At 39.8% G+C, this 27,819-nt stretch overlaps 1 protein-coding gene and 1 long non-coding RNA gene across 3 annotated transcripts; one reads left to right on the top strand and one right to left on the bottom strand.

Moving 5' to 3' along the window:
* Window positions 1-68: 68 nt before the first annotated feature.
* Window positions 69-10,069, top strand: LOC308491498. Its single transcript, XR_013992364.1, has 4 exons — window positions 69-187; window positions 2,848-3,021; window positions 3,675-3,825; window positions 8,780-10,069. It is a non-coding gene; the product is annotated as an uncharacterized lncRNA (long non-coding RNA).
* SLC26A2 (solute carrier family 26 member 2) lies at window positions 8,727-27,819 on the bottom strand (the record flags this gene model as incomplete). 2 transcript variants are annotated; one of them, XM_081035222.1, is made up of 5 exons in its annotated part: window positions 27,702-27,819; window positions 19,188-19,368; window positions 16,691-17,420; window positions 13,816-15,325; window positions 8,727-13,709 (listed from the first exon to the last, which is right to left on the bottom strand). In XM_081035222.1, the coding sequence occupies exons 3-5, from the start codon at window positions 17,393-17,395 to the stop codon at window positions 13,594-13,596; spliced, it is 2,331 nt and encodes a 776-aa protein (XP_080891348.1). In that variant the 5' UTR covers window positions 17,396-17,420; window positions 19,188-19,368; window positions 27,702-27,819. The 2 variants fall into 2 exon arrangements, with proteins under 2 accessions (XP_080891348.1, XP_080891349.1); XM_081035223.1 differs by lacking the exon at window positions 8,727-13,709 and having other exon boundaries at window positions 13,796-15,325.

The following is a 27,819-nucleotide window of genomic DNA, read 5'->3' as shown; positions in this document are numbered from 1 at the left end:
GCGCACGCGCGGTAGTCCAGCCCCAGCTGAGGGGCGGGCCCAGAGGTACTGCTTAGAGACCTAGATGCGGGCTGGAAAGGCAGACGGACTGCTTCCGGCCAGGAGTTTCGGGAGGAGGAGGAAGCTGCGGCGCCCGCGGCAGGACGCCCCGGCCGCTCAGCCCGGGCCGTTGACGTCGGGCGCTCAGGTAACGGGGGCGGGGCTGTGCCGAGCGCGCTGGGTCGAGGCCCCGCCTCACCTGTCAGAGGCACGTGGGGTCCGGGGGCGCCCCAGCGAGGCGTTCACGGCCTGGACCCAGCCCCCCTCGGTCCGTCCCCGCTCGTTCGGGACAGGGTTCTTCTTAGTCGCCGCATCAAGCTGTCCTCCTCACCCCAGTGATCTGCCCTCAACCCATGCCTTCCACCGTCCCACGCGCAGTAATGGTAGTGAATTCCTGGAGGGGTTCAAGCCGAGCTGAATGAGCTCGTGCAGGGGCTCCCGGAAGCAGACAGGGATTGGATCGTCCTTTCCCGTGCATGTGACATTGTCCTACATTTGGACAAGTCCCCGCACGACGCTTGCTGTCCTGCAAATGTATTTCGAATCTGCCTACTTTTCTGTCTACCCCCGTCACCGACCTTCCCCGAGTCACCATCGTGTCCTGTCTGGACTGATGCAGCGTCTTCCCAGCTCCACTCTTGTCGCTCTGCAATCCGTTGTCCACACAGCAGCCAGGTGGATCGTTTTGCACTGTGCGCCTGATTAGGGCACTCCCTACTTAAAACTCGCCAGGGTCTCCTCCTTGCTTCACTTAGAATAAAATTCAAACTTCCTGGCTTGACCTTCGAGACTTTGGTTTGGTTCTTGCTTCCTTCTCTTTCCAGGTGCTTTCCAAATACTGGCAGTTCCCAGAACAAGCTGTAGAGCACTCCCGAGTGTTAACACTGGCTTCATGGTGAGCCTACCTGCGTTTGAATTCCAGTCCTGCCACGTGTCAGCCGTAGGAAGAAAGTAAAGTGACAAATTATGTTTACAAAGTAGATCCTCAATAATTGATGCTTATCTCTTCAATAATTGGTTCCCGTTTCAGTAAATGGTACCACCACCCACTGGATTGCTCAGTGCTCAGGACAGAAATCTGCGCGTTATCCTTGACTCTTCCTGCGCCTCCTGTCCCGTCCATCAGCAATATCTGCAAAAGCATAGCCCCAAATTGACTGTTTCTTACTATCTCCACTATTACTCCTCTATCTCCTCTATTAATCCAAGCTGCCACTATCCCCAGTCTGGACTCCTACAGCAGCCTCCTATCTAGTCTCCCTCTTTTTTCTCTGACACCTTCAATTCCATTCTTCACACAGCACTCATCTCGCTCTTTGCTTAAAATCCTTCAGTAGCTTCCTCTGGACACAAATTAATGTATCCAAACTGTATATGGCCTACTAGGTCAGCCTGCTTTTTACCTTTAGATTTAGAACCACCTCTTAGGAAACTGGACTTTACCCATTAGGTTCTCTACTTTGCAATCACAGCACTCTTTCAAAAGCACAAATCTGATCATGTTGTTCAAAAAAACAAAAACAAAATCAGCGTCTAAAGGCCTTTTATTGTTCCAAGATCAAGCTAAAATCCTTACGAGGCCTTTCTGTGATTTGGCCCTTTTCTCTTCTCCAGACTTATTTTTTTCCTCACCATGCCATTTTCCTTTTTGTAGTATATCATTGCCTTTACACATCTTTCCTTCCGTCTCATGAATTCCCATTTGCTTGTACTTTAAGGCCCAACATTAATATTTTTCTTCTTTAGAGTGCACTTTCCATCCATGCCTCACCCTCTTGATCATCCCTACTTCTATTTTCTAGTTCACAGTATTATGCTTTGTATCCTCCCTTATCATATTCCATACACTCTAGTGTTTCTCTTCCCTTCTTCCCTGGTAAGCTCCTCAGTGGTGGGCACTGTGCTCCATTCATCGCTGTATGGTTGGCATCGAGCACAGTGCCTAGTATATAGAAGCTGCCTTGAATGGATAGACATGGAAGTGGTGGTCGAAGACAGTCCTTGGGAAGAGGCAGTCACAGCATAAGATCACAGCAGCTTCTCTTGTCCTTTGAGAACTCTCATGATGACAGGTCTAAGCAGGCAGTTACCAAAACTGCTACTGCTGGATCATGTTTATTTCATTCATAGCACGTATCACACTCTAATTTATCCGTTCTCTTATTGTTAACCTCCCCCCACCACATTATATGTTTCATCAGGGCAGAGACCTTGACTATGTTATTCGTCACTGCATCCTTACCACTTGGCACCTGTCAATACTCATTAAATGAATGTATGGCTACCAGAAACATCTTCCCTCAGTGGACATCCTTTCCAGCTAAATGATGATAGAGCTTTGAAGATCTCATTTTGGTGGAATTTCAAGCAGGACTATGGAATAGCACTAATCTGTGTCAAGGTATCTGAGCTGTAGGATAGGCCCCTTCCCTGGGCCTCAGTTTCTGTATCTATAAAATGAGTCAGACAATAATCCCTTGAACTTATACAGTGCATTGCTGTTTGCAAAGCTCTTTTGCCATCTATTATTTCAATCTATTCTCATATTAGATGGAGCAGACATTATTAGTTTTACAGAGGCTCAGAAAGTGTAAGTAAACTAGGTTGTTGTAAGATCTCTTCTATTTCAAACGTTCTATGAATCTATATCAGTAATCGCTACAAAATCTCAGTAGCATGAATCCTATCTTCTCTTGACTTTGGCTTATGTTATCATTTCCTAGTAGGATTTTTAAAAATTTGAACCCATCTTTTAGGAGGAATTCATTATCACTGGTTCCTGATAGATACTCCATTTTGTCTTCTCAGTTTTCCACACTTGTGACAAAACAAACCACGAGGAGGAGCAGACACAGACCTGGTAGTTGTGGCCCAGCCCTCATTCTGCAGATATGGCAAAAAAGGGGAACAAGAAATATCGGCAGTTTTCCCTGGAGGAGAAAATGAAAGTTGTAGAAGCTGTAGATTCAGGCAAGAGGAAAGGTGATGCAGCAAAAGAATTTGGTATAACTCCTACTTTGTCTACATTCTTAAAGGATCGTGCCAAGTTTGAAGAAATGGTGCGGGAAGCATCTGTGGGACCCCAGCCGAAAAGGATAAGGAACGCTGTCTATGACGACATTGATAAGGCTGTTTTTGCTTGGTTTCAAGAAACCCATGCCAAAAACATTCTTGTAACTGGTTCTGTCATTTGGAAAAAAGCACTAAACTTGGCCAACATACTTGGCTATGACAATTTTCAAGCAAGTGTGGGCTGGCTGAACAGATTTAGGGATCGCCACGGAATTGCTTTGAAAGCAGTCTATAGAGAGGATAGTGACAGATTAATAAATGGTGTAGGAATAGATAAGGTTAATGAGTGGCATGCAGGAGAAATTATAAAACTGATTGCTGACTACAGCCCAGATGATATCTTTAATGCTGATGAGACGGGAGTGTTTTTCCAGTTGCTTCCCCAGCACACGCTGGCTGCAAAAGGGGACCATTGTAGAGGGGGCAAGAAAGCAAAGCAGCGATTGACAGCACTCTTTTGTTGCAATGCTTCAGGGACTGAAAAAAATGTGACCATTGATTGTTGGTAGGTCAGCCAACCCACACTGCCTCAGGAACATCCATTCCCTCCCTTGCGATTACAGAGCCAACCCGTGGGCATGGATGACGCAGGATCTATTCAATGAATGGCCAGTGCAAATGGATGCCAGGATGAAGCAAGCGGAAAGCCGGATCCTCCTGCTGATCGACAATTGCTCCGTGCACAACATGCTTCCATGCTTGGAAAGGATTCAGGTGGGGTATCTGCCCTCCAACTACACTGCCACCCTCCAGCCACTGAATCTTGCATAATTCACATCACAAAAGTGCTGTACAGGAGCCACCTTATAAAACAGGTCCTCCTCAAGCTCAACAACAGTGAGGATCAAGGGCAAGTGGACATCAGGGAGGCCAGTGACATGCTTGCTGTGGCATGGCGGTCAGTCCAGCAGTCCCCAGTGGTGAAATGCTGGTGGAAGGCAGGCATCATCCCCAGGGAACGGACAGATTCTGACAAAGCAGCAGCCAGTGAACCAGATACCACTATTGAAAAGTTGTGGCACTCAGTGGCTATTGCCACCTGTGTCCCAAATGAAGTAAATTTACAGGACTTTGTCACTGCCGATGATGACCTCATCATCTCTCAAGAGCTGTTAGACGCAGAGGTTATCCAGGGCATGGTGGCTGGTGACAATACTGATGAAGCCGGAAGTGAAGATGAGGGGGAGGTATCTTTACCACAGCAGCCCAAAATCACCATCACAGACACCATTTCAAGTGTACAGAAACTTAGACGGTTCCTTTCCACTTGTATAGGTGTTCCTCATGCCGTTTTTGGACAGCTAAATGGCATAGATGAATAGTTAATGAAAGAGTGACACAAACTCTTGTTGATTCCAAAATTACAGATTTCCTCCAAACACAATAACGTAGACCTTATTTTGCCTCTTACTTTAGAAGATGTAGTTTACAAGAATCTTTAAATCTTTAGATTTCTTTAGATAGGATATTGAACTTAAAATTTAAACAGTATTATCACAACATTCCAGTCCTCTGAAATAATTAGGAAGCTTCCTTGAATGAAATTTGACTAGTATGTGTTCTCTTTTGATTAATCAGTGGCTCCCAAACTTGTCTGCACCTTAGGAGCACTTGAGGATCTTTCAAATTTTTCTAAAGCCCACACCTTATCCCAGAGCAATTAAATCACAATCTCGGGTGACGGATCACAAGCATTAACAGATTTTGAAGCTCCCTAGGTGATTTCAATGGGCAGAAAAGTTTGGGAACTACTGCATTAACCACCAGAAAACCAAGCACACTATGGACTCGGAGCCAACTTTTCCCCAATAAGCCTAGCTCAGTGGTTTCCAAATTTTAGCTCACTTCAGAGCGAAATCACTTGGAAGGCTTGCTATGACCTTTGCTGGGCTCCACCTCCAGAGTTTCTGATTCTGTGGGTCTTACGGGGGGGTGTCCCAAGAATTTGCATTTCTAGCAAGTTCCCAGGTGATGCTGATATGGTCCAGGGTCCATACTTTGAGAGCCACTGGTCCAGCTGGAGTCCAGCACTACTCTCTTCAGCTAACCACCTAAATACTCATCATGTAAAAAAAAAAAAAATCCTCTGTTCTTACTACAGAGCTGTTAACTCCTTTCTGCCAATTTGGTAACTTTAGAACCTTCTTAGCTATTCTCTCGACTGCCCCGCCAGTTAGCCAAGTCATCAGTAGAGCTACATTTGTCTGTGTCCGAAGAATTAACAGGAGCCATCTAGCCTATTCAAACATCCTGTAGTGCTTCAGGTTTATTAATAGGGAGTTGGGGTACAGGGAAATAAAGTGCATTCAAGAGGAGACATGGTATGATCAACTTAGAGGCAGAGTATAATATCAGAGAATTCTGCTAAGCAGGGTCATGGGAGAGAACATTTACCAGTGTACCTCTCAATCTCCAGGCAGGTTCGAGGAAAGTTTGGAGAGAGATGGCTGTGTGTTTAGATCATCCCCTATTTGGATTATTTACAGTTCCTCCCCACACCTGTAATCCAGCCTGGACCATGCAATTAAGATGAGAGCACACTACATTTGTCTTCACTAAAATTATTCATAAATAACCTTTAGTCCTTTGCGTTTGTTCTTCAGAGAATTCTGCTAGAGCAGAGTTGATTTAAAATATTTAAAACGATATACATTTATAATCATTTATATTAAAGTTTTTCTCCTATAGAGAAGGCATGCTTAATATCCTTTATAACCTTAGTATCTATTTCTAACAAGTCAGATAAATGTCAGTTTCCTTTTTAGAAGGTACATACAATACCTGTTAGTATTATAGTGTAGTTTTTTTCCCCCTCAGGTTAATTTTGTGGCTTTTTCAGAAATCCATAGCAATTCAGTTATTTTTCTTTCTGTAGTTACTTCATTGAAACAGATGTATGAAGCAGATTAATCATAGAAAGTACTGCTTCCACACTGAACAAAACAACAACAATCACAAAAAATAGCAGATATTTAAATGGACGTTTTAGAAAGCTTATTTTGGATATTTTTCCTTTCAACAAACTAGTATAATTGAATTAAAAGTATTACAATTTATTTAAAATTTTAACACTTAGGAGAGGAAAACCATGTCTTCTGGTTAAATCCTGTGGTTCTATCTCATTGTCAGCACTTTAATTACTTTCATCATCTTTTGTCAGGATTACTGACACAATTTCTAATTTCTTCCTTCACTGTTCTGGCGTTTATTTTCTGATGTCCATTTTGCAAGTTAAATCTATTGGCATCATGCTATTTCCCCTGTCCACTTGTCTGTGATAGTTCTCAAATGCCTGCAAAAACTAGACTAGATTATTCAGCTGAGTTTTAGCACTCTATTGAGTTAACTACAGCCTGTATTTCCAGCGTGGTTGCTCAGCACAATTCAGTGGGCGTGCTGCCCCAAAAGAGACCATTGTCTTCTTTCACTCCATACTTATGTCTGCTAGTGTGCCTTTGCCTGAATGCCTCATCCTACTCTCTACCACGTTTTTCAAGAACTAAATGGAGTCCTCTCTCTTCCAGCCTTCCTTGAAGACTCACCTCCCTTCTTTCCCTCAACTCCTCAGCACTTCCTGTTTCTACCACTCAATTAAGCACTTCAGTGTTTTGCCAATGTTCTGTGGCTCTGTAATTAGAGCCACAGAAGCTCCATGAGAGCAGGGACCAGTCAGCCTTTGCATTCTTAATGATGCCTAACACTGGGCTGGCTACATTGTAGGCACTTCAATAAACATTATACATTTACGTATAAATTGATACACACGTGTAATGAGTTACAGCCACCTTGTAAAGCCGTATGAAGTATTGATTTTACTAGAAAATGAGTTGGAGATATAGTTGTCTTCTATTTAAAAGGATTTGCAAAAATTTTCCATGAATATCATTGTCCCAAATGTTATTCCAATCCAGATTATAACCTGTTTTTCGATAATGAAGAATTTTAATATATAGAGTTAAAACTTTCCTTCCACTGAACATCATTGCGGGATTCTCCATTTATACACACAAGACTTTAGTATAAATGGCTTTGTCTAAGTGCCCTGTATATAGTAGTATTCAGTAAATATGTGCTTGAACTTTTTTAAAAAAAGAAATCTCATATTCTTGACAAATTTAACATTAGATCCAGGTAGATGGAAATCATATCCAAAAGAGAGCTTGTACAGTCTGGTTTACATTACATAAACCTTTGATTCTATTGGACATTAACTTTTTTTGTTTGATGCTTTGTTTTTTAAACTAAAGCAGGTTAATGTTATCTGTTCTTAGTCAGCTGTCTTCATCAGGCCTCTCTGGCTTCTCCCTGCCTCTCTGGTGCCTCCAACCCCACCTGAGGATTTAGTTTGCCCCAGTTGACCAATCTACTCCATAGGCCAATGTTCTGGGACTCATTTGTACTGTCATGAGAATAAAAAGGTACCCCTGTGCCTGACAGCCTAAGTGTTTTATAAATGCTATTGCTATTACTATTCATCGTATTTTAGAACTTAACCAGTACCATCGAAAGACAGGGCCCTGCCTTACCAGCCCTTTCTTCCACTAACAGATCCTGAGGTTCAGTGTTCCAGAACCACCCAGCCTGATCAACAGATAAAACTCAACAAGTTTTCTTTGCTCTGTTCCTAAGAAAGGCTCTTTAATTAAAAAGGAAGCTAAGAGTTGCTGATTGCCTGTTACACATCAAGCACTGTTTCACTTATTAATATTTCCAGAAAACCATAATACAAAAGGACAAATAGGCTCAGATAATGTAACTCCAAAGTTGCAGACCTGTTAACTGCAGAACAGTTGAACTGTTATGCCACCGGAGGTCAGTTACCTTTGTAGCATACTCTGGCCACCAGAGGGCAGAGGTGAACTACATAAGGGAGACAATTTGCCCAACTGAAGAAACGGGAGCAACTAGTTTAATTTCTCTGACAGGGTAGAGATTGAGAGGGAAGACAACCAAGTACTGCAGAAGGAAGACTGAAAATTGTCCTTAACTCTGTACCCACACTTCCACTGAATGGAGAGATGTAGAAAGGGGAGGACATTTGGGGAGAGGCTTCATTGCAGGTATGGGAAGATTATGGGGGTGCAGATTATTCCTTAAAAGGGTGCTCCAGTTTGGAATTCCACTCCCAATTCTCTCACTTAGTCGGCATAATGTGTTAGCCTCCATTTACTGATGAAACAAATACGGCTCAAAATTCCCTTACCAAAATTTAGAAGTTGGACAGTAGTAAAACATGAGTCAGATTCGGATTTTCTGATTTCAACACAGAAATAGGAATCATGCAACATGAGAGCTGGAAGTGTCCTCAAGCTGGAAGGGTACTTAAGCAATCTAGCCCTCCTCTCCTCTTCACCTATGAAAAAATGAGTCCCCAAAAGGTTAAATAATTCCTCAGGACCACAAAGCAAAAAGGAAAGAATTGGGTTTCTTTATCTTTATAGCGTTCTATAAGGACAGTTCCTTTTGTTACAGTTGGGAAAAATTAATGACCAAATTACTCTCCAGAAGTAAAGAGATGGTATTTTAAAGCTCACTGGTGACCTAAATGTATTTCTTAGTTAGAACCTACCCCCAGCACTTAAATAATTTAGACAGAGTAATATTTTATTAGCTTAACAATTTATTAGCAAACAAATGAAATGACATCTCTAGTTCTCAACACATACAGGATCTTCCATGATAAACATCACGAACATCTTTCCGGAAGAAAAGGATCTGCTATTAACCAACGCCCCCTCTCCTGCAGTAGGCGGCAGTCCGTCAATAACTCATCCTTATCCCATAGAGTGTGAAGCGTGATTCATGTGGAATAGCATAAAGGCACTTGCTTTAATTAAAAAAGGTATACGTGATACAAAACATGTTCCTAAAAGTCACTGGCCTTGAATAATTGAAAAAGAAAAGGCAGTATACTTTTTTTAGAATAGACAAGATGGAGAATATGAGTTCATTCACCTGTCACCCTGATATTGTCTTGGTTTGTATATAAAATTCAAAGGAGACAAAAAGATGGCATTTTATATAGATTGGTTTGTTCACACTAATTTTTGAGAAATCATGGTAGCATCAGAATTCAAACAGTAATTTTCTAACTGATTTGAATTAAAAAGAACAGCTGTTCAACTCCAAGTATGTTGTTATTTTAGGGATGGGGGATATGGTGTGGGAAGAGAACTCCTTAAAATAATATTAAACCTGCAGTTAAAAATCCTTTGTGGCTTAGGCTGCTTGTCTGTTTGCTACCTGAAAAACCTTCAGTTAGAAATTCAGTTATTGGTATTTTGTAATAAGATTGTAATTATTTGGCCTTTTTCAGAGTCATAATTCAAGTCTAAGGTTATATATGGTTCCAGTAGAGACTTACAAATATGGTATTTCCAGTAAAGGCATTTGGTGTTCTTCATTATTCCAGTTTTCATAATTCAGTATCTCCTTCCTATTTTACATTACTGAGAGAAAAAGAAAATACACACCAGAAACACCCACTGTTAAGTATAATGCTTATTTAACTTTCCTAACTGTATTTAACATGTTTACTTAAAAATTTAAGGTGCAAAAAACTTTTAAAAAAAATAGTCATCAGAATAAAAAATTACCTTATAAAAATAAATCTCCCCCACTCCCACATCTAAATTCTCCATTCCTAGTTACTAATATTAGAAAATAACTAAAATATACCTTTAACTTTCAGTATTTCAATAGTATTTTACTTTAATAATAGGCTATGATAACAAACCAGCTGAGCATTATTTTGGCCTGTTACGTTATAATTTTAATTCCTGTTATTAGCACTCAAATTAATAATTCCATTCATGATTATGTAAAATCTTTATACCAAAAAAAAAAAAAGCCAAATTACTTTAGAGCCTAAAAGCTTTCTAGATTCAATTTCCTCCTTTTGCAGTTTTTAAGCTCAGTTTCAAATAAGGCATCAATAGAACAGATAAAACATCAGAGGAAAAAACAGAGAAACATTAAAGAACAGAAAAATTAAGCCTAGTCTAAATCCTATCGATTGGGTTTCTCCCATGTCACTGGGGAACCATTCCCTGACTAGACCGAGGGCATCTCTGCCTCCCTGCTCGCCTCAGGTGCCCGCCTCCTGCTCAGACCTCAGTCCAGGCTTACTCAGCTCCTCTATAAACACCGCTAAGTGCCTGTGTGTCCCCAGGAGAGTAACCATACAGCCCACCTACTGGATTTACTACCATAGCCCCAGCGCCTGGCACAGGGCCCCAGACTCCTGCATCAGTCCTCAGGAAGTATTTGAGGTATTATCTCCACGGATGCAGAAAGAACCGACAGCTCATCCCAGCACTGCACGGATGAAGACAATTCATTAAAAACATTAATAAGGATTAGATCTTGAATTTATCATTAGAATCCTAGACTCAATTTTAAATTCCCAAGAAACTCACTACAGCCCTTTTCTCATTTTTATATTAAGACACAGCTAACATCCAATCTGTTCTTAACTGACAAAGTTCTAAGAGAAGATGATACACATTTAAAGATCACCATTTACCATACTGTAAATTTACCAACAGTTTGGCTTCAATGTCCACGGCTGTTTATTAAATCAGACTACCCAAGTCTTGTTTTCCTTTGGTCCTAATTAAAAATTTTAAAAAGTAATTGTCAACTAGACATCTGTCAATTTTATTATCATCAGAAGCACAGACAGTACTACAGCCATAAATCCTCCCAAGTAGGTCAATCTGGGCTTTTGCCCCACCCCTGGCTGCTGCATGCTTCTCAGTTCTTTCATCTTGGGTGAATCTGTGCCCTGCCCCTTCTAGAAACAGAACCTAGTTTTGACCTTGCTCCCAAACTGAAGCGTGGCTCCTAATCCTGACACCTTTACTGCTGTGTGGGGCTAACCAGGGAAGAGATGCTATTCAACTGAGTCCCTCTCTCTTTTCCCCTTGTTTGGTCAGAGATAGTCTTTTCAATGGTCTAGTCCCTTCACTCCTATCTTGAATGTTATCCTTAGCCTCTGTGCCTTGGTACACTCCACTCCGCTGATTGTAACAAATCTAAAAATAAGATTGTAAGAGTTTTAACCAGTAAGAGTGTACACGCTACATTTCAATTGTGATCATTTTAAAATATGCAGAATTTTGTACATTTGTCAATAAGCAATGAGAAAATGCTTCATTTAAATTATAAAGTTTAGAGTAAGCAAGATATTTTTGTATCGATAAAGTTTGTAAAACATCACCTAATGACCTACAAGTCCAAGGCCTTGAGTAAGAAAGCAAATGGAAACATTAGTTTAGTTGATGAATTAGGCTTTGATTTCTTTAAATACCAGCAACCAAAAAATTTTAAAAACGTGTGAGTATAGACAGACCTCAGCCCAAGCAAGGAGGGTAAGATACAAATTCTACTGAAATATTAAAATTTTTTTACAACTGGCTACCTTGTTTGTTTGTTTGTTTGGGTGGTGGAAGTATAAACCAGAACACAATTGAAGAATCTGCTAATTGTATAAAGCTCCAGAATTGTTTATATCCACATATGGAGAGAAATGTCAGGTAAAGGTCAAGTCCTATTACTCCATTCTTCTAAGGGATGTTTCAAATTCTTTGGACTTTTTTTTTGCTGCTGTGCTAGTGTTTGATAAATTATAGAATTGTCTTAAGCATGTACTAATTATTCTGTCACATGCCATCAGACATCTATAATGGTCTAGATTCAAACATAGATTGGGGAAGGGAGACAAGAGGGAAAACAAAGGATTGACCAAGATACTACAATTTTACTATTCATAAAACTGGATAGAAAGAACAAATATTGGCTAAAAACAAACCAAAATAACCATGAATACAAACAGCAGTTAACATTTCTGAAATTTTAGACTTAAGCTCTAAAAGGATGTCAAAATTCAGGACACTTACTTTTAATCACGATGTCAATCACCTCAAAAACAGTCATCCAGCTTTTCTACCGAGAAAATGCTCTGATAACATAAAGGTAATTTCCATGTAAACAGATGGGCAGAGCTCTACCAATAGAAAAACAAAACTTACAGTTTGTGGAGACAAGAGAGCTAAATATGTATAAAAAGGTCCAACTCCAATGCATGCTCTACATATAGGGTTTGCTGCTCATAAATATTTAAATTTAGAATGTAGGAACAAGTTAAAAAATGATTTTGCACTTTTGCAAATATTATTTTGTTTTAAATGTTTCAATCTCACACAAATTAGTCTCCTAGTCCTAACTTTGGAAAACCTGTTTTTTTCTCACCTATCAAGGTCCAAATACAGAACTATAAGCTTTTAATGTCAGAGACATTCTCTCTTTTCAAAAGGAACTCTTGTAGCCACAACCTGTGGCCAGCTATCATAAATAATACATAATTATGTTGTATGAATGTAATGCCTCTAAAATACTCTTGCATAATCGTTTTAGGTAGCCCAAAGAGTTAAAAGCTGTCACTGTCATCAATATTTATTGTAAATCAATAGGGCCCATGGCAATAAGCATTAACTTTGTTTTCACTAAAACATCTACAAATTAATTATTGATGTTCCTTTGGAAGCTTCTGTGCATTCTTTTCACTTGGTTACAATAAATTTTTCTTGCAGAGGAAAGATGAACAGTAGCTTCTATTTGAAAAAGACTGTCAATCCCCAACAGACCCTTGCTAAAATGTCATGAGAAGGGAAAAAAAATCCACTGCTAAGTAAACAAATTCTTAAGTGAAACTGTCAATCACTCCTATTTGCAATCTGTCCTTAACAGTTTGTCTCAAGCTTATTTAAAATACTGTATAGAATTGCAGAGTCAGCATTCTGCCTCTAATCTGGCAAGCTTGTCACTGGTGATCAGCCATAGCAGTTTCCATGGGAAATACACTAAAAGACTGAAAGCTAAATTAGAGCTAGTAGTAGGGAAATACTCAGGAAACAGGGACAGATAGAGATCACAGAAAAGACAGGGAGGATTCCCATCATTTTTGCTGATTATGAAGAGCTCTTTGCTTACCTACTTACCCTAAAAAAATAAAAATAAAAAAAGGCACGACTGGAAACATGTATTACAGACAGTGCTCTATAAAATGTGAAGCTGGCTGGTAGGGTTTCACAAACATGCCCCGCCATCAGACTCCTGATGGGACGGTGCCCAGGGTTCCCTGCCTTAAAGAAACGAATGGTGCTTTCCTATTAAACGCCAGAGATCCTGCTGCCATCTGGGGAGCAAAGACTAGGTATGGAGAAGTCTAAAGAAGAACAAACTTGTCTAGTTATTACTTTGTGCTCCAGAAGTCTCTTGATCTGCTGGTACAAGAGCAGGCACAACATTCTTTCCCTGCCTCCTTTCCACTCTCTCCCAAGAACCGTATCATGTAGGTTCCAGCACTTCTCATGTAAATGTCAACTTCACCCCTTAACCTCCTTGAGAAGGAAGAGTCCAAATGCCTATCTCCTAAAAGACGATGGTCACTAACTTTTAGGGCTACTACACAGTAGATGTTTAATTCCAAGAATACCTCATATCTGCAAGAAAGCTTGAAACCCCAATATTTTCTTCTTTTTGATTCTGCTTAACTATAAACTCTGCTGTATTTGTGTATCTACAAAGGCCATCAGCTTGGAAGGAAGAATAATATCTAGCCAATAGGTTAAAATGTCAAGCGTACAAGTTGCCATTGGCTAAACATTATTCTTCCTTCCATTTACTTATTCAATTGATCACTGGAAAGACTCTGACCATTAGGAACACATATTCCTTTCTGATTTTGAGTTTCTTCTGCAAAAGCCACCGCTTCATATACACTATAAAAGAGGTTTTCGTCTTCCCTTTGGCAATACTCTGCCCGGGCCAAGGAATCCCTTACGGAGGGGTTGCATTGAGCCAGCAGAACTTGGATGCCAATGGCTTCATAATCTCTGCGAATTTCTTTCAGTGTATGGATCCCAGCTGTATCTAAAAACTGGATTGCACTACAGTCAATCACTATGGTGTGGAGCTCCAAGAGATCGTGGGAAAATTGCACTGAAACTTCATCCTGGATTCCACTGAAAGCCACTGTTTCCTTTTGGATCTTTCTTTTTGCCGCCTTCTTCTGAGCTGCCTTTACTAAGATTGGGTTGAGAGTTTTTTTGTACAAAGCAGATTTAAAATATTCTTTGTTTATGTAGTAGAGAGGGGCTAGAAAGCGGAAAATCTTGATGCCTGGCTTAGCCTGAAGGTTCTTGTAAGCAGACATGGATTCAAATATTTCAGACTCTTCCACCAAGCCAAGCAATGAACTCTTTGGCTTCTGAGTGCGGAGGATGACGCAAAACATAGAGAAACAGACCCCAATAAGCAGGCCTATCTCAGTACTGATCAGTGCAGAGGACAGCATAGTAACAAACCAGATCACTGTATCCATTCTGTTAACCCTCCACATCTTGGGCAGATCCTTAAATTTACGCAGAGCTCCCCGGAGATTTACAATAGTGATCACACCAAGGACACTTTTCTGAAGGGAATAGAATAAAGGAGCTATTACCAGGAGGACCAACAAAAGAACCAGAGCTGTCACCACACCTGAAAGCTGAGTTTGGCAGCCTGTTGATTCTTTAACCAATGTCTTTGCAAGAGCTGCACTAGTAGTAAAGCAGTGGAAGAAGGAAGGAATGATATTGCAAAAGCCAATGGCGTACATTTCCTGATTAGCTTTAACTGTGTAGCCATGTTTTTTGGCAAACATCTCAGAAAGTGATACAGTAATCGCAAAGCCAATGATAGACATAGCTATTGCATCTATAGCCACACTAGGAATTAAGTTCCAGTCCGGTGCTCTGGGTGGTATAAACCCAGTGGGAATATGTCCAGAAATACTGGTATTGTATTTCTCGTTTAGTTTTCCAAAATGAGAGGCTAACGTGGCTGCCACAATGACAAAGAGTTCAGTGGGAATTGGTGCCTTCAGCTTTGACTTGAAGTGCTCGTTGAGTTCTTTGGTTGGCAAAAGAACCAAAAGGCACAAAAGGCTGGTGATGAGATCACAGACGTTGGTCTTGTGGATGTTTCTGAAGATATGTATCCAAGTAGTGATGAGCGAGCCCATGCCATTACTCCGCGGAAGGCTGAGCCCGAGGAGATACTTGGCCTGAGACGTGAGGATAGTGAAGGAGGCACCAGTGACAAATCCACTCAGCAAGGCATCCGAGAGGTAGACAGAAATAAAGCCCACCTGAAAGAAGCCCATTGCTACCTGGAAGGAAGGAGATACAGGTGTTAGCTACAAATGGGACAGGGCCTCTAAGTCCTGCATGACCCTGGCATTTCTGTTCGTTTGTTTTTGCATGGAGACCCTATCTTCTTCTACAAGGCATCTTAAACATGAATAAGGTTTAAACCTCTTTCAGAAAGGAAAAAATTCTCCAAGACCCACAAGAAATCACAAAAACTCAAATTGGAAAAAAATCTTCTAATTAAAAAACTATGTATTTTCTTTAAATTACGAATCATTACCATAAAGGTGAAGTTCTTAACTGATAAAACCAAAAATTAGACTCACATCCAAATAGAATCACACTTTTAAAATTATTATAATGCTTGTTAATCTAAACTCTTATTGGAAACTATTCTCATCCATTGTATATGTGCTTGTACCATACTACTTCCCATATTTTCTGCATCCTCAAAGATACAACTTTTTAATTTCTTTTTTCCTCTTCCCAATAATTCCTCAGAATTCTGCAGCATTCTTCTTCACTCTTGGTGAGGCGCACTAACAAAAAAGGCGTACTAACAAAAAATGGACTCTGAGGAACCCAACTCTTCTGCACATCACCCTTTCTCCCTCTCGTCCTCATCCAAGGACCAAAAAAGTGAGCTACTCTTTCCCTTCTCTTATTGGTTCCAAATGCCTGTAATCGAGAAGAGGTTTAATGCCGGCACTGACTCCTGAATGCCAAAACGCAGGGGCATGATGATAATGGCAGATTAGTGGATTCTATGAGAGACCCAAGAATCTCATTTCTAATCCTTTCACTGGCTGAAAATAAAAAATAGTGGTCCTCAACTTTTTCCCTCCCCAAGAGTCCAAGAGAACTATTTTTAGTTAGAGATACTCATTAGAGCAGCTATTCTAAAGAAAAGGGTGGAGGTTGTCATCTATAGTTCGAAACACTGCATTCCTCTTCTCCCAACCCCCATTCTGTTACTCTCCTGCCTGACTATTAATGCTGACCCTGCCAATAACCAATCACACATCGTGTCAAGCAAAGCAATGTTTCTCGACATATAAAATTAAGGAGTTATACTGAGTGGTATGGGGTTTCCTTTTGGTCTAAATTTTCACAACCAAATAATTAAAATCTAGCTGACTGAAATTCATTGGTTAAGAGGCAGCCTAGAGTTGAGAAAAGAGAAGCAGCCTTATCTTACTTGTAGAGTCAAACTGGGGTTTGAATTTTGGCTCTACCCCTCACATGTCCTGAGTATTCAATAAAAGATAGCTTTAATTATTATGGTATTTGAGATCCTTTTGTTGAATAAACAAATTCAACATCTGAAATTTCATGCATAGTGATTTATTTTGCCAGAAACAACCACTTATTCCATTTTTTCTTACCTGATAAACTCCAGCCATAAAGGTTACAGTGCTGCCAACTGCAATTGCATAGCAACTTCTGTCACATATCCTGTCTGATGTCTGGTTTAATAATGTGCTCTCACTTGAAACCATTCCTAAAGAAGGGGCAATGTGGGCAGTGTCATAGCCAGCTTTGTTCAGTTCTCGGTCAACTACCTCACCAATCATAAGGCACAGTATTCCAAAAATGCCCACAGAGATGTGACGGGAAGTCCCCAGTAGGAAATAAATGATGCTGGCAAAAAAAGATGTGTACAGACCATAGATTGGTTCTTGGCCAGCCAAGAGGGAATAAGCAATGGACTGGGGCACCAGCAAGATGCCCACAATCAAGCCAGACATCACATCTCCTAAAATGTTTTTCTTCAGATCATATTTTGGGAGCCACTGCAAAACAGGAAGGAAACCAAAAATCGTATTTTTTGCTTTGGTTGGGCTACATTGGCAACTCTTCCGTAGTTTTTTTATGACAAACTGCTTAAAGTTAGTATTTGATTTCTCTTGAGGCTCCACATGGATCCTAGCATAATGTCTGCATTGCTTATTAGCCTCAAATTGCTTGAAGTCAGTACTTGATTCCTTTTCAAGTTCCAGGTGGATCCTAGATGGAAGACTGTATTGGTCATTTCCTTCAACTGAGTCCGTGGGTGAAAGGTCATGTTGCTCTGTACTTTCTGAAGACATTTCTGGAGATTGATGCTTCAGCCTCCTACCCCAGAGAAAATACCAGGGTTAACTGATTAAGTAATTCTCAGTGCTTACACATTGTTACAGTCCTGCTTGTCATTCATGAGAATTAAGAGGAGTTCAGTTTGGGGGTAGTTATTTTATATTCACTTTCCTTAGTTGAGCCTCATTTGTCTTGGTCAGGGGGCAAAAAGAACCAGTCCCTAAATAGCCAAGTCAAATCAAATAAGTCACTGGATACAGGACTTCCCAAGAGTATAAATCATTCAAGAATTCTTTTCCATCTCTGCCTGGATCTCCTGTAGTTTTTTTCTCCAGAAAAGGTATCAGGGTGGCCTGTCTCCTCCTTTCTATGTGCTATCAACTGTCTTCTTTCCAGGTTTGTCACTCCCACATAGACTGCAAAATAGGAGTCTAGTTCCAAACATTCACCCCTACCTGCAAGTCCCTGAAATAAGGACGATAGTCCTTTTCAACTAATTGTTGATAATAAACAGAAAGAAGAAAAAATAGGTGACAGAGTAAAGATAAATATTTTTGGAAAAAGAAAGAAACTAGGGCAGGATGCAGTTAGGTCTTTGAACAATTCCCCTTTACTTAGCAGGAAAGAGGAGAGAGAAATTGTTGAAGCAAACAAATGTCTAGAGCATGGGGTGGGCTGATGGGGCATGTCTGATAAGTGCTCAAGAAGGTTTTGGTCTATTTTACTCTGCTTTAGCCTGGAGTCATACCCACCCAGTTCATGCAAAGAAAGATTTGCTTTACTATTCTAAATATGCACTCTGAAACAACAGGCTGAAATAAGGTTGCCCTACATCCTATGTGGATGGTAACCAGGTGATCCTGCATCTCTGGGTCATAAACTACAGAACTAGTGCCACAATAAGACCTACCATGGAGGGTGTTAGATAAGAGAAAACAGGGTCAAATATATGGTGATGGAAGGAGAACTGACTCTGGGTGGTGAACACACAATGTGATATATAGATGATGTATTACAGAATTGTACACTTGAAACCTATGTAATTTTACTAACCGTTATCACCCCAATAAATTTTAATTAAGAAAAAAAAACACCTACCACTAAGAACTATAGGAAAATGAAGAAGGTAAAATTAACCAAAAAGAGAGAAGGGATAACAACAAAAATCTTATAATAAGAGTAAAAAGGGGGGTGGCCAGTTAGCTCAGTTGGCCAGAGCATGGTGCTGATAACAAGGTTGATGGTTAAAGCCCCGCATGGGTCACTGTGAGCTGCGCCCTCCTTAAAAAAAAATAAATAAATAAAATAAATAAAATAAAAAATAAAAAAGAGTAGAAGAGGAGGAAAAGAAACAGGCTCTCAAAGAAACAGTGTTAACAGTTTACTAAGTAATTCACAAATCAGTGTGAAGGACATCTTGTTCATCATTGTAATAATCAAGGAATGTGATATAATAACTTTGAGAGAGCAGGCTTGCAAAATGTTTAAAAGGATGAAAGAATAAATGAATAAACAAATTTATGACTGTACCCAGAGAGAGAGAATATATTAGATGGAGGATTTAGGAAGTTTCCTGTTTTGGAGTTGACAGCAAAATAGGCCCTTGTAAAGTTCTGTAAACGTAACATTACCAAGATGCCATGATCCAGGACCATACCCCATTGAAGAACACAAGCTACGTAAAAGTAATGCACATTTTGTTTAGGACGAAGGGTCATCTCACTAACCAAGAGTAAAATCAGAGTGATTTTGATGGTCTTGTTACGTAGATAAAGAAGAAAAGAATAGATTTAGATGGCTACTTACCCTGAGCAAGGCAATCAGATTGGTGCAAGACAGCAGGTCTTCATTCCTCAATGCAGCCAGTCTGTAACTCTCTTCTCACTTCCTATTTTCAGGCCAAGCTACTGTGAGTGCACTTCTTATGTCCTGTCCTTCTATCTTGGAACAGCTCTTAGTGATTCTGGGCCAAAAAGCTTTTCCAAACCTAAGATATGCAAAAGAGGCATAAGAAAAAACTAACAAAAGCCACATCTTGCCCTCTAGGGCTGCTATCTGGGGAGGAAAAAGATAAAAATTAATACTAGAAAGTACAACAGAGTGATGGAAACTGTAAGAAAGAATCAAATTGAAAATGCCAAAAGTGAAAAACAGAGTCACAGAGATGAAGAATGCCTTTGATAGGATCATCAGTAAACTTGAGGGAGCCAAAGAAAAAAATCAATGACATTGAAGATGGATCAATAAAAATTGTTTAAACTGAAATGCAAAGAGAAAAACAGAATTAATAAAAAATCAATAACAACAATGTGAGAGAATATCCAAGAGCTGTGGGACATATTAAACAATCTAACATATGCATAATTAGAATCACAAAAGGAGAAGACTGAGAATGGGCAGAAGAAATATTTGAAGACCAAATGGCCAAGAATCTTCCAAAATTAATGACAGACACCAAACTATACATCCAAGAATCTCAGAGAATACCAAGAAGGACAAATATAAAAATAAAAACAAAACAAAACCTCACGCCTACACGTTTCATATGCAAGCTGCTGAAAACAAAATACAAAAACACAATCCTGAAGACAGCCAAAGGAAAAAAATCACACATTACATACAAAGATATCTTTGTATTACTTGTATTACATACAAAGATATCTTTGTATTACATACAAAGATAAGACTTCTTATTAGAAATCATGTAACCTAGAAGGTGACAAGAGTGACATCTTTATCACAGAAATATAACTATCAACCCAGAATTCTATACCCAGAGAGAAAATACCTTTTAAAAGATGAAGGAGAAATAAAAACTTTCTCAGGCATAAAACCACTAAGAGGACTTATTGCCAGCAGACCAGCACCACTATATGAACATACACCAGACAGAAACTCAGGTCTACACAACAAAAAATGGAACATATGAAGATAAAATAAAATCCATTTTTTAAAATAAATGTTAATTGCTGTGAAAGATAACTGTCAAAGCAAAAATAGGAATACATTTTGTTTATAGTATATACAAAATAAAATGTATGAAGACAACAGCACCAAGAATGGGAGGGGGAATTGGGAATTGTAAGGTCTTACACTAGATGTGAAATGATATGACAGTGTTTGAAAGTAGGCCCTGATTAGTTAAAGATGTATATTGAAAACCCAAGGGTAACCACTGATTTTTTCTAAAGGTATAAATAATAAGTCAATTGTGGAAATAAAATGAAATCATTAAAAATTCTCAACCCAAGAGAAAGCAGAAGAAGAGGGGGTTGGGGGAAAGAGACCAAAAAAAAAACAAAAAAAAAACAGATGGAACAAATTGAAAACAGCTAGCAAGATGGCAGGGTTTAATCCAAACATATAAATACCACATTAAATGTGAATGGTCTAAACATTCCAATTAAAAGACAGAGGACTCTCAGATGGGATAATAAAATAAAATAAAAATAAGACCCAACTATATGCTATCTATAAGAAGCCCACTTTGAATATATACATAAAGTGAAGGCCTTGTCTAATTTAGTAATTTATTTAACTTGTAAGTGACTCAGCTAGGTAATAAAATCCAGGTTTTAGAACTCCAAGAATAGCTCTTTTTGGAGCATGGTACTATTCCTCCCACCTATTCAATTAGTTTTCTCTAACTTCAGGTACTTCTAAACACTTATTCATATGCTATACATATCCCAGGTTTACCTACCTGCTACCCAAAATAACCTAGCACTGATATCTACAAATTTATACCCAATTCTCCTTTCTCTGTAACTCATGGCCACAGTCCTTTTCCATCTCTAGCTCTCAAAAACTTAGGCATTCCCTCACAAACAGTCCCAGAAGTGAAACTGATTCTGCCATCAGTCTCAATCCAAAAGCTATCTATAGTCTCCTTACCTATCCTATTCACCTCCCAAAACTGTCCTCAAAACTACATTTATTTCCTTTTCAGACCTATTTTAAAACACAAGACAATATAAAACTACATTCAAAATTAACTTAAAATTGTGGATATGACCTCCACACAAATTAAGCTTCTTGAAGGCAAGCTCCATTCTGGTGCATCTTTGAAAGTGTCCAGGTATTTCCAAAGTAGGAACTAAAAGAGTCACTAAACAAATAATTTGAACACGGAAAAAGGTGGATGCAAAGCAATATTGATTTTCAAGTGGAAATATCTACTTTGGAACATATTTCTCAAATATCCCTTTTTGCACAAAAATACTCTCACTTCCCCAAGCCTGTTACTGCTTTCAACTATAGTAACCACCAATTACTAATAAAAATTAAGAAATTACAGTGTTCATCCTTAGAATACAGTCTACCACCGCACTTCCATTTTAAGAAGGTTGGAATACAAAGTACACATTCCATGAAATTCAATAAAACAGGATTCTACTGTATCATCTAGGTGAATTTCCCCCTTTACTAACATTGATAATTGAGAGTGGACTAATTCAAGAGGAAAACATTTAAAACTTCCATATTACCCTGCAGAAATCGAAGGGTAAAAAAACCCAACAAAATATTTGAAAAATAATTTACATATACATGTATTAAAGTATAATGGCAGTTTAGGCAAACACTAAAGAAAAGACATTTTCTTCTTCAATTAGGCACATGCAGCTATGACCACCCAGAAAGCAATCTTACCCAGGTGACTAAACAGCAGCACTGGTACAATTTCCCATGTGAAGCACTGAGAGTCCGAGAGCACTGGACTAGAAGAGAGGGACATCCCTTCTGTATAAGGCTGATGATGGAGGTCAGCCAACTCCTACTCGAAAATTTGCAGATATAAGTGAAAGTGTTTATTTTTAGTAAGTAATTACAGCATATAATTGTATCTAACAGTGCATATGAAAACAGCTTTGCAATTTGTGAAGCTGAAATGCCTTTTCAAAGGGCAATAGTGTTCAGAGGGGAATGGGAAAGTCCTCCTCTGAAACATAATGATTCCACAGTTATGCTTTGCTCCAACTGTGTATGAATGCCACAGCCTCGCTGTTACATGAAAGTGAAGCTGCTACTATGATGGTAGCCTCTAAGCAGGAAAGAAATCTGCAAGAGCTGGAATAGTTAGAAACGCTTCAAGGAAAGAACATATCTCACCTGGGCTCTCAAGTCTGGGTCAGAGTTGAAAAGATAAGGACTTGGAAAACAGTAAGGAAGAAGAGAATATAAATAAATGGCAATAGTTCTGAGGTTGGAGGTAAAGAATCAGAAATTAGAATGGTATGTTTAAAGTACCAGTGCATATGGGTGCTTAGTGGGACAGGAAGCTACAAAGGTACCTGGGGGAGATTCTGGAGGGCACTGTATGGCAAGTTGAGAAAAGTAGACTTTAATCTGCAGGCAGCACTTAGGGCCTGAAGCTTTTTGAGAAAAATCACTTACTGTATCACTCATGTGATAAGTAATTATATATTATCTTAGTACATCTTCTGGTGCTTAAAGGCAATGGAGAAATGTAAGATGAATTCTGAGGTGGACCACACAAAAGAAAGGATGGGAATATAGAAGAGGAAATGGAAAGATACAAGACAACAAAAAGTTTGACTCTAGGTTTCATAGGTTTGAGGTTTCTAAAAGATGTCCAAATGAGGATACCCAGTAAGCAATTCGAAATAGGGGGTCTCAAGCACAGGAGAGAAGCCCAAAATTGGAAAAATGGAGTGGGGAGGGGTATATAGGTCATCAGCACACACACGGTATCTCATTCATCTCTGAATTCCCCTAGTTTAGATGTTGGTTGAATACATGTTTTATCTTCCCAACTAGATTAAAAATTATTCAGGGAGCTATTTAATACTTTTGTGTACTCTCACAACACCCAGCATAGAATTGGCCACACAGGAGGCACTTAATAAGCAGTTTTTGATGGATAAATTGGTTTTTATTTTAAAAAATTATTTTAGCTTTTAAAAGTTATTCCAAAAAGCAATTAACTTTGACTTTTAAAATCTGATCATTGTTTCTTTGAAAGATAATTGATACACTGCTTGTGGTAATGTAAAATGGTGCAACCACTGTGGAAAACAGTTTGGTGGTTCCGCAAAAAGCTAAACGGAATTACTGTATGAACCAGCAATTCCACTCCTAAGCATGCACCCCGAAATAATTGAAAACAGGGACTCAAACTAATACCTGTCTGCCGATGTTCATAATAGAATTATTCACAATAGCCAAAGGTGGAAACAACCCAGGTGTCCGTCAACAGATGAGTGGATAAATAAAACATGGTGTAATACAATGGAATATTATTCTGCCATTTAGAAAGACTGAAGTTCTAATACTCTTCGTGTACAACATGAAAGAACTCTGAAACCATTATGCTAAGTGAAAAAAGCCAAACACACACACAAAAAATATTGTTGATTCCACTTATAAATATCTAGAATAGGCAAATTTAGAGAGACAGAAAAGAATTATTGGTTACAGAAGCTGGGGGTATAGAGGTTCCTTAAAGATTACAGCTTCTGTTTCAAGTTTTGGAACTAGATAGTAGTGATGGTTACACAACACAGTGAATGTACATAATGCCACTGAACTGTACACGTAAAAATGGATAAAGCAGACTGTGATATGTTAAAGATTTATACTATAAACCCTAAAGAAATGTCATTAATAACAAAGAGTTACGGCTACTAAACCAACAAAGGAGAGAAAATGGAATCATAGAAAATACTGAATAATCCAAAAGAAGACAGAGAAGGGGAGATCAATAGGAACCCAATAAAATAACCTAGATCTAAAGCTTGTGGAAAACTTGAACTCTTAACCACTAACCTGCTATTCATGTGAACAAGTCATCTACCAAAAGTGTTCTCTTACATGGAAAAATCTGTTAGACTAGAATAAGGCTGGAGTAAGTGTGAACTGTGTAGCTTGGAAATAATTTTCGAGTATTCACACTGCTTGCAAGTTGTGAAGCCATGACTGGAACCAAAGCCTGTCTGATTCAAACCTATTCTCTGTCTCCAGACTGCTTATTTTGAAACTTTTCAAACCTTCAAAAGAGTTGAAAGAAAGGAACACAGTTATATTCACAATTCACCCATTTAACAATTCACCAATTGTTAACATTTGCTACGTCTTCACTTTTGCACTCTCCCTACACACAGGTTTGTTTGTGTTTTTTCCTTTTCTTCCCCTTTAGTCTTAAACACTTAATTGAACAAACGTTTTTTAACCACCACGCTATGCTACCTCTTCTTCAGAAGAAGCATTTATTAACAGCATGAGATTAAACCATTTGGATACACGCTTGAAAAATCTGCAATGGCTTCCTACCTCCTACTGACTGTAGTCTAAAAACTTTAATATAGTCATGTATGAAGAAGCCTAACACTGCCTTTCTTTTGCTTCCTTCCAACAACAATGTTCCAACCATCAATCCATGATATACAAGCATCCTTTGCTCCTTTGGACCTTTCCTTGTGTTGTTTCTTTAGTCTGGGATGTCTTTCGCTTCTATCTCCATCTACCTTGGTCCTTTTTCTAACCCTTTAAGGCCTACCTCAATGCCATAGGATAAGGGGGTTGAAACTTCCTGGGCTGTGCTTCCCCAACATATTACATATAACTATTTAGCACTTAAGTTTACATGTCTCTCAAACTAGAGTACACGTTTAAGGGCAGACATGAAGTCATTCTTGTTTCCACATAACCCAGCACTAACACGATGCCTCACACTGAGTATGTATGGTTATATATCTATTTTCATTGAAATGAACAAATAGGTGAAGTTTCAAGTAAATATAATGAAGACAAAAAAAACCTTCTTTATTTTCCATTATCACAAATGATTAGCAATGTTCATTAATGTCTATGATGAACAAAAGAACCACCACAAGTCTTTTATCAGTAGTGCAAGCACTATGGCATATTTTTTCTAGTATAAAGCCCAATATAATACCAAATAATGAAATACCCAAGAGGAAAATAATTCAATGTAAAATCACAATCAAATAATAGTCCTTGCACAGTAATTCACTGCTTTCAAAAAGATTTCATACACTTCTCCCACTTGCCTCATCAATAAATCTGAGAACAGTATATGAATTCCTATCTCTAGTATGAGAAAAATCAAACTTTAGTCACTTGCTCAACCGGTAGGACCAGATTCTCAAAACTCATCTTCCAATTTCCAAACTTAACTCTCTTTCTAAAATACTACATGGCCCCCAAATTTGTTTCCTTGCTAAGAAGTCTTAGGAGCTAATTCAAAGAAATACTTTGTGGCCAAGTTCTCAACTCATTTCTGAGTCTATTATTACTTTTAATTAGTGAAGGTAACAAACATCTTGAAGCAGGTTTGGTAAAAGGATTAAGAATGAAATTATCTTCCATATTACACACATGCATTGGCAACATTTTCATTTTCTTTTTCTATTAGGAGTAATGATATAAAATTGACCTCTGTAGCTACATTTTGGTTAGAATAATTTGTATCCCAGACAACAGTGAAACAAGCCAAACAGGCTCCTGCCTCCATCTACTTTTGCTGCTCCTCTAACTGGAATGCTAGGTGTTTACTTAGACACTGCCTTAATTAGTTCCTTCCTACACACACAATATGTAAAACAGCACCACTGCCCACACCATGCCACCCTCCTGAGCCCATTCCTGCCTTGCACTCCTGTGTCCTTTATTTTTCTCCCTGACCCTTCTCACCATCTCATACTATACATTTACTTTGTTAATTGCAGAGCAGTGACTTGCTCTGTTTTGTTCACAGCTGTATACCCTGATTAAGTGCTTCACAAACATTGTTGAGCGAATGGATGAATGATGTTTAACAGCTATGTGTTAAAGAAAAAGGAGTTATCCTTCTCCTTCCTTCCACACACCATAACCAAACTTGTGCCAAGAAATTATACAGTTGGGCAAACATCAGCCTGGGGGGTTATGCTCACAAAAAGTTATGTCACTGCTCAAAAATCACCTCTAGTAAATGTAATCCAGATCTCTGCAAAAGCCCTGAATGTGTCATTTCTAGATCTTCCCTTAGGAGACAGAACATTATAGCACATACTGCGATATAAAACTAGAGACCTGTTAAAATGCAGATTCTCAGGCAAATCCACGAGATCTAAGACTGCCCCCTGGGTGATTCGGAGCCAGTGAGCTGAGGGCCAAACTTGGAGAAACACTGGGTATGTTCTGGAGTCAGACAGAGCTCCATCCAGATCCCAGCTACCCGGTTCAACAGCTGTACGGCCCTGGGTAAAAAACTTCATTTTACTTAGCATCAATTTCTCACCTGTCAAATGGGGACAGCATCACCTAACTTGCAGCGTTGTTGTAAAGCTAACACAAGTAAAGTACCTACCACAGTGTGTGGCACAAAGCGTTTGCTCAATAAATGATAACTACTAGTCTCTGACCCTTGAGATTCCTGAAGGGAAAAAATGGGCTCATTTCTTTCCAACAGGTTTGGCTCTCCATTTCTGATTGACTCGATTTTTTAAAGTAAGAACTTCTGCTTAACCCAATATTGGATATCACATTAGTTCTAGATTTCACACCAAGACTTCTAGGGAAAAGGAAAAATAAAAAGGTACTAGACTGGGAGCCAGAAAGGACTTGAAGTCCTGAATGCTTTGTGCTCCCCGCATCTGCACAAGGGCCCAGCCTGATATTCTGAGTTTGGCAGTACAAGTCCTAGCTCTGTAAATGATTTGCTGTGTAATTCTAGGCAAGGCCCTGGTCCTCTCTATGTCCTTGCAGTGTCCCCATTTATCCAGTGAAAGAATTTCAACTTAGTCTATGAGTCTCCAAGAAGTACACACAGGTCTTGACTTGTACTTAACCAGGTGTGTGGTTTTAAAAACCAAGATAATGAAGTCCTCTCTGTTGTCCTGGCCTCAGTTTCACCATCTGTCCGCGTGGGAGGGAACGAGGGTGGTGGTGGTGGCAGCTCATATATCCGGGGTCCTGCTCCCAGATGTCTGGGTTAGAGATGGTTTGACGAAGACTCGGTCCAAATGGCAGCACCTTTACCTGCCGGGGCACTCCGCGTGCCGTGAGGGCTGGGAGGTGGGCAGCCTTCAGTCCGAGGTGAGCAGGGGCCGGGATCACTGGGGTGGGAGAGTGGGGCTCTGACATTCACCCTGCCTCCGCCCCTGCGGACTCAGGGAACAATCCCGGGGGATGCCCACCACCCACGGCCGGGCAGCGACGCTCGCCGCGACCGTTGGTCCGGGCTTCCGCCCAGCACACCTGGGACACGGGCCAGGACGGCTCTAGGGGGGCCCGCGGACCGCGTGGGAGCCGGCACCGCTCTCTTCCCCCTTCCCGCGTCCCCTCCCCTCTCCTCACCTCTCGGGTCTGGGCTGCCCGGCGTGACGAGGCCCCGCAGCGCCGTCTCCGCCGCGCGGGGCTGAGTGTCCGCGGCGGCGCGGGCAGCGGCAGCCCGGCCCTGGCCCGGCCTCCCTGT

This window comes from Rhinolophus hipposideros, assembly GCF_964194185.1.
Source record: "Rhinolophus hipposideros genome assembly, chromosome: 23".
NCBI lineage: Eukaryota > Metazoa > Chordata > Mammalia > Chiroptera > Rhinolophidae > Rhinolophus > Rhinolophus hipposideros.
The sequence above is the reverse complement of the archived record's forward strand: the minus strand, read 5'-3'. Positions and strand labels throughout refer to the sequence as shown.